At 42.7% G+C, this 11,428-nt stretch overlaps 1 protein-coding gene across 7 annotated transcripts in view; it reads right to left on the reverse strand.

The window, feature by feature from the left end:
• Window positions 1–1,173: 1,173 nt before the first annotated feature.
• Window positions 1,174–11,428, reverse strand: part of LOC108628914 (uncharacterized) — a 146,720-nt gene continuing 136,465 nt past the window's right edge. For 6 of the 7 annotated variants that reach the window (XM_026816880.1, XM_026816882.1, XM_026816879.1 and 3 more), the window contains one exon: window positions 1,174–5,698. In XM_026816880.1, the coding sequence (XP_026672681.1) occupies window positions 4,202–5,698 (1,497 nt within the window). In that variant the 3' untranslated portion in view covers window positions 1,174–4,201. The remainder of the gene's footprint in view (window positions 5,699–11,428) is intronic. The other variant, XM_026816885.1, reaches the window with a different exon arrangement.

The raw sequence follows: 11,428 nt of genomic DNA on the forward strand, positions 1-11,428 counted from the left end.
AAGAGTCTCCAATTTAATTTCGCGTTGTCTGGAAACTTGCAACTGCTGCACTCAACCTAGTGGAATTATTCTTACATCCTAAAAAAAAAACAATTGACTTACCTGTTAAGTAGAGGAATCGTAATTTCTATTTAAAGTAGGCAATTTAGATGAAATTAATTGTCTCAGCCACTGAAGAGAGGATGTATTGAAGTAAATAACTAGATCGTATTATACTCAATAATATCTTCTTTATTATTTCTAAAAATTATATGGCGACGGTGTGCTAGGATTCTGCGTCGAAGGAACGAGAGAGAGGACAGGGGAACGACACGATTTTAAAAGTTCATTTTTCTCTATTTTTCACGAAATTATTTCCACGAATCAGAGGCACAAACAGGAACGATCTCGTGGTCTGCTCTCTTATTCTCAGTTCTTCTCCCGTCGCTCTCGAAAACAATGGGAAACGGGACAACAGTGGAAAAGGAGATTTTCTTAATGGTCATCACACGGTTACGTTGATAACGAGTGATTAAATAGGTTTTAACTTGTTTATCTCATTGTCTTTTACGTCTACCACGGATTTTTAATCTTAACAATTAAATTTGCTCTTTATTTTCTCTTCGTATAAACTTAGCGGTTTCAGTCTCTGTGTGAATTAAATACGTACAGCGTGAAATTGGCGATGCGGCGACGGACCAATTCTTCGTGGAGATGTTCTGAAAAAAATGGATCGCTGGAACATTCGTCTCCGTGCTTGTGATTGCTCTCTCGTTCCTATCCTTGTTCCTCGCGCAACTTCCGGAATACATACGTGCAGCGAAACGTCAAATACTGATTCTCTGTTTGACTACAACCGCTCAGTTCTCGTATAATTAATAGATGAACTTAATTTAATTATCTCCCTCCTTAAGCTTAGAATACACAAAATAAAATCGCTCCGAGAGTTCCATGACTATGACCAAAAAACTGCTGCTACCGACGGTAAAAATTAACGCCATAACGCATACAAAATTCATCTCCGAATTTATTTTTCCAATATAATTTAACTTACGATAATAGTACTTTCGTTTACGTATACCATTTCCTTTCTTTTTGTTCTAATTAGGTTTTGTTAATTAATTTCTGCCCGATTAGGCGTGTCGAATATGATACGTTATACGAGCACAATGAAATAATACATCGGTACGGGTATCGATTGTTTTCCGTTTGCTTTCCTTTATTGCGATTTTCTATACGATTACAATGTATGTGTAAACACACTCGCATCGCTTGATTCTTTTATTGGTCTCTTTTTCGAATGACGTGCACAGAAACGAAATCGCTCTCTCAGGGGATAATTCGCTTGCCTCTACCATCGGAACATAGATCGCATCGTATTTTTTTTTTTAAACAAACGTCGCTTTCTTTTTTTATTGTCTCTCGTTTAACGGACTCGTACAGTCCATGCGCGCTTACAACATCGTTTACTACAAATTGTCTTTTTACCTCTAATCCCGACGTACTGCTCGTCGTCTCATTCGCCAAAATACACGCATACTTTATTACAATTGCGGCGGCACGGAACTCGCCAAAAATATCAGCGTTCCACTTTATTTACGTGATTGCTTAGTCTTCTTTTAAGTTTGTGTTACACGTACAGCAATGTGTGTATGGACGTGGTGAAAAATCGATCGCTTTAAGAACATCCTAAATTCTACGAAAAAACCGAACAGGTTTATCTTTACATTTTTTCGTTAATACGGGAAAGCTCGTAGAATAGGATTCATTTTTCTTTAAAGAGAAAATTGGGAACAGAATGTGTTTCGCATTTTGATGGAAGCTAGTACGGAAGCATTTTCCCTGGCAATTTAGGGAAGCTGAAACGTACTGCATGTTATCATCTGGAAATGGGAATTAAAGTGGTTTTATTCGTTACGAGCAAAGCGGTCCAATTTCAGTTCCGCCGGAAGCAATGGCCGGACTTTGCCAGTGACTATTATTAGATAGGTTGCGTAACCGTTGCGACACTTGGGAAAAATGTTCCCTAGCTGATAAGCGCGGAGCACCTAGGTCAAGAAGGAAATTTCATTTGTTCCAGATAAGACATTGGGTTAAGCACTTCCAAACCCTTTGACTCTGTTTTATTTAAAAGAAAAAACAGTAGGAAGGGTCTTATACATCAATAAAAGAAATTTCACACGACGATTATTCGATTTATAAATGTAGGAACATTTTGGAAAATTAATAAAGTAAGGGGCTCGCTGTTTTTGACGAATTCTCGTGCCGAAGGATAGACGCAACATACGAAGAACACATGATCGATGCGCATGATTGATGAGTAATGATCGTAGATCTATGTACACGGAGTCAACTGTTTAATAAATAAATCTTTAATAAATATACTACTAGATTAATAGGTAAATGAACTACAAAGTTTCGTAGCGAGGTCAAGATATTTCTGGTGGACGCATTCAAAAATCCTTAATCGAGATTTAAGGAGACGTTGGACACGATACAGAATCACTTCCAGTTCTCTCTCTCTCTCTCTCTCTCTCTCTCTCTCTCCCGACTTCTCTTTTTAAAATTACTTCCTATCTCTCGTCGCGGTATCAAATAGTCAACCAGGGCGATCAAATTCTAAGCAACGAACACTTTTACAAATTGCAAACTATCTGATCGCCTATACATACGTGTAAGCTCATTTAGATTTTATTCTTCACTACATTTAAGTATACGAAAAAGGCAGTGTCTCCTAGGAAAATGCACAAAAATACTTCTCCATTATTGCCATTCGATTAGCACGAAGTTTCATACGTTGCGAGGTTTGTACCTACCAATATTTAGGATCGTCCTCAATTTTCCGTAATCTCTGCTTAGAACGAGCAATAAATAATTTACAAACCACTCTTTGGGCGTTATCTATCTCTCTCGTGGAAGTTAAATTACAAAAAGAAAATGAACACAATATTTTTAAAACGACTCTAGCGTACATACCATTTTAATAGATAATATATTATTTTTAATCATATACCAAGATTCTCTTTCCGAACGATGTAAAACTAAACATCTTTATCATTCGTAAACGTATAAATCTCGTTCGCATAATTTGTAATCGTTCTCGTAAGCCTATCGATCGCGAGTTACAAATTTTTGGCTCTCGGGTGTTGCCCTTGTTAGAATACATTAATTATTCATCTTAAACGTTAACTTTATCAAATATCTCTATAACAGTTTAATACTTTTCTCTTTCTCAGTATAATTTAATACTTAAAAATTCTCTTTAGAACCATACAAAATTATTCCTCACTCTGTGATGTTCGAATCATTCCTCTACACTATTATTGCTCTCATTTAAATACACACGCTTTCCTATTATTCGCAACAGGCAGTCTAATGATTCCAATGAACATCGTCCACGTGTACGAATATCGTTACGTACTTATCAGGAGCCAATTTTCTTTTATTCTAAGAAGAACAGGAACATGACACTCGAATCGTTCTCCGACGACGCGAAAGGATCGTCTAATTTGTCTCGCGCGACAAATCACCGCGAGAAATCGTTAACAACGTATTCATTCGTGTCGTGTCCGTGATAAATTGATCGCGCAATTCCTAGTCGCAAGCTTCTAGATCTAATCGTCTCCTTAGTTCTCTAGATTTTCTACGTTTTATATTACGTGATACACATTACCTTTATCCTCTCTCAGCGGTGTCTCGGTCGTTGTTCGTCGAACGCTAGCGTTGTTGCAAATGTTCCATCCCTCTGGTCAGATATCGCGTATTGTCTCGTTTCTCCTGCTCCTCGCTCTCCGATATTGCTATCATTACTTTTCTTTCTTACTCCGAGTCGCTCGCCGCGCTAATTAGGACAAATCGTTTCGTCGATGCAATGTACAAGGTGTCTCCCCTGCGGCGTGCAGTGGAACGGACACAAAGGCCGGTGGCGATAAGATAGACTCTTTAGTATAAGCTAACGCGGCGTACATTCATGACTCGTGTTTAAAAAAGGAACAGAATCGTTTTCAAGGTTTACAATTTTATGAGACATCCTAGAAATAGTCAAAGACCGCGTCTCATCTTCCGCTAGTCGAAACACCGCGGCGAATGCTTCATGCGCACGCAATCGTCGTACGTGAAGTATGCGTATGCTGTTGATCGTGTCGTAACGTAATCGCTATGTACAAGTTTACAATGATTCCCGTGGGAGGCGACCGAGCCCGGAGGCGAACGTGTGCACGCCTCACATAGCCAGTCTCTCGATCGGTATCCCCGGGGTGGTCGACAGCGTGGTATCCGGCGTGTCGAACATTTCGCTATCGTCGGTGTCGTCGACGTTCTCCACCGACCTGTTCTCCTCCTCGACCAACCTAAGAGTGGTCGCCGTCGCGGCGCCGGCTTCGGTCGAGGCGGCGAACGTCGGATCGATCGTGGTGATCGCGTGTTCGATCGAAAAAGTCGAGGACGAGTCTTCGTCGACGGACAGGGATTCGGATAACGTACTCGACAGGCCCTCTTCCTCGATTTTCGGTAATTCAACGGAGAGGGTACTAGAGTCTTGGTAGGATCGTTCGGAAACGGTTTCAGGAACTTTAACGGTCACCGACTGGACCGAGGTTCGATCGAGCACGACGGCGGTCGTGGTCGTCTCGTGCGCGCCAGCGACTCGGCCTATCGTCCTCGTACGATTTCTGCCAAACGATTTGCCTACTCTGCGAGGGCCCGTGTTCGAGCCAAGGGGCACGCTCTTTGGGGAGGAAGACGGTTTGGTCCTGCGCCTAGGCGAGCCTCCTCTCCCTGAAGGGACGGTTGACGCACCAGGATACCACCAAGAAGAGGAGGACGTTCCGGAGGTCGGTACGGAGGTTGCCGTGGGCACCGCAGACGTGTTGTCCACTCGGCCAGGCGTGAACCTCTTCCGGGGCAGAGGTACCGCTGCCGGGTTCCTCCTCGCTGACGGCTCCTTCTTCCTTCTCTTCTTCCCATCCGTCAAATTAGGCTTTTTACTTTGACTCATGCTGCCAGCGGCGTTTACTTTTTTTGCGTTTGACGCTGGTGCTTTGCTCTTACCGTTGCTGCTGCTCGCGGTGACATTCCTGCGGCCAGCTGCGGACGTTCCATCGCCCCCCGCGGCCTCCTCCTCGACCCGTAGCTTCCGTTTCTTAGACGGGACCGAAAGAGCCTCTCTTCGGCAAGCCTCCTCGCTCGCCGCGCCTTCGCAGGATCTCTTCGACTCAGGGGACGTCCCGTTCGTACCCGGACCTTCGTTTCCAACGGGAACCAGTGGCCCACCGTTGCCGTCCTCGGTCGTTTGGCACTGCGGACCTGGCTTCTCGCCCGGTCTGCACTTCCGCTTCCTCTTCTTTCGTTTCTTACGCTTGCGACACCTGAACTTGTCTCTGCCGTCCTTTTCTTGCGCCGGAAGAGTGGGACAGAGCGACTGTTGCAGCAGATCGCCGCGATGACTGTTGTGTCGATGACGGACGTTATGTTTGGCACCGAGCAGTCGCCTCTGAAGTGCCTCCACCCGGTCCAGAGGTGCTACCTGGGTCAACACCCTGGCGTAGGCGGATAGTCGGCCGAGGTTGTGACCCTTGGCCTGTACCCTCCTCGGCTGGCCACGGCGATTCAACCCTAAGTAAAGTGTCTTCTTCGCCGTGGACCATTTCGCAGAACTGTACGTGTTGTAGTTGTGCTGCTCGAGGGTCTCGTTGAACACGCAGTCGTCCGTGTACTCACGCTGAAACGAGATATTAAAAGAAAGTTAGTTATTGCCAATCACATTAGATTTACAAGATCTTTTGGTTCTCGCGTTTAAGTATTATACGCGTCATATTCACGTCGTTACGTCCCCGTGGTAAAATCTAAAATAATTCGAGCGCATCAACCTTTCAATTTCCCTTGTGAGCCAATGCTTTAAAAAGCAGTAATCAGGAACATAGAAATTAGCCAGACAATAACCGAGGTCTAATAGCTAACCGAGAAACGCACGCATTTGCAGCGGAATGGGTAATGGTCGAAAAAATCCCGGTACGATTATTACGCGCGGCACACCGGTCGCAGAGTTTCCCCCGTTTCCAGGAAACGGCCGAGCAACTCGGCGATCGTTATCAGTGACGTGGTCCAATTACTCGTCATTATCACATTGTAATTGCGCGCGGCCCTGGCAGGCACCGAGCCTCGCTGTCCCCTCCGTTTAGCCGGCAATTTTCTGTTCGGCCGCGAAACGGGGCTAACGCGGGGTGAAATATTAACGACGCTTCCCGACGCGAAGGTAAATGAGCATCGGGCATAACGCGGAACCAGCCGGACCGGCGCGGCCGGCCGCGGCAGACGGGCTTGACGGCCGCACACTGAGCATTATGTTTTCGCCGGCATTACGCCGCGCTGTGATTTCGCTGTCCGGCTTTATGGTAACTCGTTTCTAGACGAGCGGAAGCGGCCGCGCTCTTCATCGGCTCTAATTACAGCGTTTATCCACTGCGTTTATACGCTTCGGAAAAATCTCGGCGATGCCTCTTTTCTCGCGACTGCAAAGATTGCGCGCGAATGGAAAAAACTTTATGAGACCGAAAACGCGCTGTCACGTTAATTCATATCGTTTTCGAATGATTCCTCTGAGGTGATCGCTACTGACTTTTTCAACGAGTTTTATCGCATTTCGCATACTTTTGAACTACTCAGTTTAAATTATGATCTACCCAAAATAGTATAGGTAAGGCGGATGAAACTATCTATAAAGAAATTTATTATTGGAAGCCAATGGGATTGTTAACCAGAGGTGGCAGCTCGATTCGATAAGAAGCAATGATTCTGTGTCGTCAATTAGCTGCACGAGCCGCGCTTCGTGGTTATTGAGTCGTAACGTTCAACGGACGTGGGTGGAATCCAACTTTTACGACTGTTCTTTAGAAACGGAAGCGTCGTAAAGTCGGGGATTCCCGAAGGAATCGCGGACACCGTGCATAAAAATGATTATACTATTGTTCAGAAATTTATAGCTGCTTCTGCTGCAGCTTCATCTATTATATTCTTAAGTAGTATAGACGTCATGATCTCTGAGCGTTCATGAGTACGAAGAACGGACGGAGGAAAGGAGTTTCTCTTTACCGAGAATATTTTCATCCGGAAACGATTGATCGATCGCGTCTATCGAACACTTGTTGTTCTTCTTGTTCGTCGGAAGGAGAAAAGAAATTTACTCTCGTGACCGACGTCTGTTTTCCGCGAAGCTAAAAGGCAAAATTTCCGTCATTATAAAAATCCCTCGCTATCCGAGGTGGAAACATTGCGGACGGTTCGCGGACGATGCAAATTTGTATGGAACAGGTTTACAGAGCGTGTAATTAGAAAAAAGGATACACGCGAGATACGTAATCTCTCCCGGGACGAGATGTAATTACAGCGGGTTTAAAAACATTGTGGTTCGTTTACTGACAGGCGACCAGAATCTTCAATTATCTGCACTTGCCAAGTGCGTATTGAGCGATCAGAGCCGTAGTTTCGTTTGTCCCATTTCACTGACCCGCCGGTGCGATCATCGACTATGCCGAGTCAATTTGGTCGAATTACATACCAATTTTCAGAGCTAAGACCAAAATAGATGGTAACGTCGTTTTACTTGGAATACCTCCCAGTTAGTTGTATATTTTTACCTTGAAGATTAAATACCGTAGCCATTTTCAAATGGAACGAAACACTAAGCTTTTATATTCCGTATGAACTGAGAAAAGTATAGCTGGGAGACAATGAATTTCGTGAATAGATTTAACTGGCAGATTTACGTTCGTCTCATTAATTCTCGCAGTGAATAAAGGAAAAGAGGAAAACCCCTGATGTGTTTGCACATCTCCCTTTACGGCAGCGATAAATGTGGAATACTGCGAAAGTGAGGGGCGATTTGATTGCGCATCGCGTGATTACTGAAACGATCGCATTGACCCTCGAATAATGCGATTTATCTTGCCAGACGTATTTACAGACTCGCGAGGGGTGCGAATCAGAAATATCTTCCACGATTTATGCACTTTCTGGCGAATAAACGTCCCAGATACCTCGTCAATGATTAACATTCCTTCCCAACGCAAAAATTGATTAACTCTGCTCGGATTTCGTTCGTCACAAGTAATAAAAACAAAACTGTTTAGCAGAAAGATAGATTTAGCAGATTTAGCATCGTCATAATGAATATTGATGATGTGATAATGATAACGAGCAATAGTACTTGGTTCAACACAATGATAAGGAATTATTTTAGAACGTCAGTCTTGTTTGCATACGCAAACAGGATGTGCAAGAACCAATTTAATGCTCGTGTGCTCCGTGTTTGTATAAATTATTCCGTTGTTCTTACTCGGAAAAATTACAAGTTGCAACATACAAGTTATATATAATTTTGTATAATTCTGTCTACGTACCAGACACTTACAAAGTAACGGTTGTAATTACTTTTTGCACACTGTGAGATATTTAGCCAGAAATCCTATGCCCGTACGCGACCTTACCGTTCTAATTACAGAGTTAAGGGATGCATGGAAATTACACGGTCTAAATTATTGACTATAAAAGGAAACTTTAATTATATAACGAAAAAATCGAAAAACTGCGTTTAACGCTTGTACACACTTAGAAGATTTACTCGATTGGGAAATGTTCCTTGGCACATGGCATTAGGCGAAGTGCACTTCATTGAGTCGATGATCGCGTTCATTCTTGAATACTAGTTAGCCGAGGGGAAATGGAAGATCATGCATCAGACTCGGTGCCTAAACAAACCTTTGTGTTTTCACACCGGGAGATTTATGACTACGACGAAACGAGGGGCGATTCCTCTCACTGTCGACGACTTGAATGAAGAATGCACGAGCGAAATTATCGAAACCGTCGGGACGTATTCACTCCCTTTATTCAAGCGAGATACATACCCCGGCAACATGTGGTTCCCGTTAACTCTTGTCTGGACCTATGAGACTCCTCTCGGACCAACCAAGATTTTGCTTATTATAGCTGACCGTCAAAATATTAACTTTGATCTTACGGACTGACGTCCAGCTATTTGCAAAGCATACTCGCAAAATTAGAACCGATGTTTCTTTATTGCCGTGTGTTTAATCTCGGCTCGAGCCTGCTTCAGATTCAGTCTACCATAATACATTTAATTTAAACGTTAAACATTGCATTATCTCTTGGTATGCAAAATATGTTAATAAAAGGATTATATAACATCATATATAACATTGTACTCGAGTTATTCAAGATCTTATAATTTTATCTTATCCGTTATCATCTCGCGATGAGATCTTCGGCTAAGCCTAGGGTTTCACCAAGCTGATGCGCAGCGCGAAAATCTTTTCAATACATTTAAGTTAATGACACGTTCAAGGCTGAGTTCGATCTTCCCGGTATACCGCTTACCAAGTAAATTACAGTAGATGATGTAATTTCATATAATTTTCCTTTCCTGCGCCAGACAGACATTTTTAACGTTCGCAATGAGAGCTCCCTTCTGCTTAGGCAAATTTCTTCTCCTTAAAAAATAAGATTTGTCGATTGGCAAGTTTTAAACACTGAAATACTTAGAGCCTCTATTTTCATATTGGAGTAATTAAAAAAATATATAATTAATCGTATGTACACGCCTATAATAAATCTAGCGTGATTCGAGTAACTCGAACAAGATCAGGGGTAGATCTGTAATTCATGTCGAGCGCAAGTGTAGATGCGAAAGAGGCCTCGCGCCGAGTTGCGAAGTTTAATCACGTAACTTCGCAACGAGCCTTTTCCTCTGCTACACAGGAGTGGACTTCGCGGTTTAAGTATTAAGTACAGAAGTCAAATAGCACGTTTATGTGTATTTATCGGTATGCAGCAAACTATAATTACTGTTATCAATCCACTTGTTACTTCTGCAAGTATGTCCGACGTGTATAGAAGCACGAGGAATTCCATTTTCTTCCTCTCTTGGGAACTTTATTTTCTCTTCTTGCTATTAGCTTTCAATTAATCGCCGCGGTGCAACATATCGCGTTAATGGCGAGATAATTTCGCTTAATAACTGCAGGTAGGCGACATTAACCGAGGTCATTTGACTCGATTAGTAACATATTGGTAGCAATTTATAATGTACAACCTGTTTGCAAAAAAATAGTTCAATGTTCTCAATAGTTTTATAAAAAGACCTGTGTATATTATGAAAAATTAATGACTGATCATTAAATTTACTAAGAAGAGCAAAACTTTAATAAGAAGACATTCTTGCGTTACGTAATTAATCTATGTTTTATTTTATAAAAATTAAATACTGTCCTCATCTCAGAGGTAATTTAAATATAATTTAATATTTCAATTCAGAGAAGCTATGAACTCAATCGAATGTAATTTACTCTGTTTGATGTATCAGTGGTTAAATTTTCCTCAAACATATCAATCACCGAATTACCCACTCCTTCGCGAGACCGCATGAATCAACGTGAATGACGGTACGCATCTTCGAATTAACGTGACGGCGGCCGAAACGAGATGCGACTTAATCGTCCGCCGAGGCGTTTTACCTGTCGCCTTCCGTGACGCGTGCATGCAAACTCATGCACTCGCTCGGATGTACAGTCTGTCTCATAAGAGGATACGTTGATTTATTGAGATTGCGAAAATGACAAACTGCGTACCGCGCGTATGAAAATTATATCTCAGGCGTCAAAGATTTCATTCATTATTCGAAAGCAAGCCGTTGTGAATAAACTTTTATGAATCGCCAAGAAAATTATATGAAAATTGTGAGCATTCAGTTAATGGTTCGCCGCGAGTGCAAAATTCGTATGGATCATTTTTTAAGAAAAATGATATTCAGTTGTTTTACTGATTCAATTCGTATGTGCACCGGCAGCGGATAGTTCACGCGGGGTCAAAGTCAACTGGTCCCTAGCCCATATTCGACGCGCAGCGAATATCCCGAGTGCAATTGCGTCACCGTTTTCATCCGCGCGATCCCCCTCGAGCATCATAAATTATCCGTCGTCTCGTTCAGCCGCGCGGTCAATCGTGGCACGAACGCGAAACCCGTGTCTCCACGATCTCCGAATTATATCATTTTTGCATGCCGCGCCCGCTCCGCCTTCCTGCTCTTTCCTTCTCCTGTTCGCCGTCATTTCATCTCGTTACGCCTTATTGTTTCTTCTCGAGTTACAGTCGACAAATTGCTCGAATCGTAGCTCGTCGACTGTTACCTTCAACCGGGCCAGTCTTCTTTTTAAGGATGTATTGGCTATACAGTCAATCCCAAAAGTTTATACACTTTAGAAACGCATTTTTTAAAAAGAAATCAGACGTCGGAAGAACATTGCTAATAATAAACAACAAAAAAAGATTTTCAATTTTTCCGAGATTTTTCCAAGGGGTACCCCTTCAATTTCTTCCAAATTTTCGTTTTTGGCCAATAACTCCCAAACCGTTGGACATATGGAAAAATTGCATC

The sequence above is a fragment of the Ceratina calcarata genome, unplaced genomic scaffold (assembly GCF_001652005.2).
Source record: "Ceratina calcarata isolate Rehan_Ccalc_2016 unplaced genomic scaffold, ASM165200v1 scaffold551.2, whole genome shotgun sequence".
NCBI classification, from domain to species: domain Eukaryota; kingdom Metazoa; phylum Arthropoda; class Insecta; order Hymenoptera; family Apidae; genus Ceratina; species Ceratina calcarata.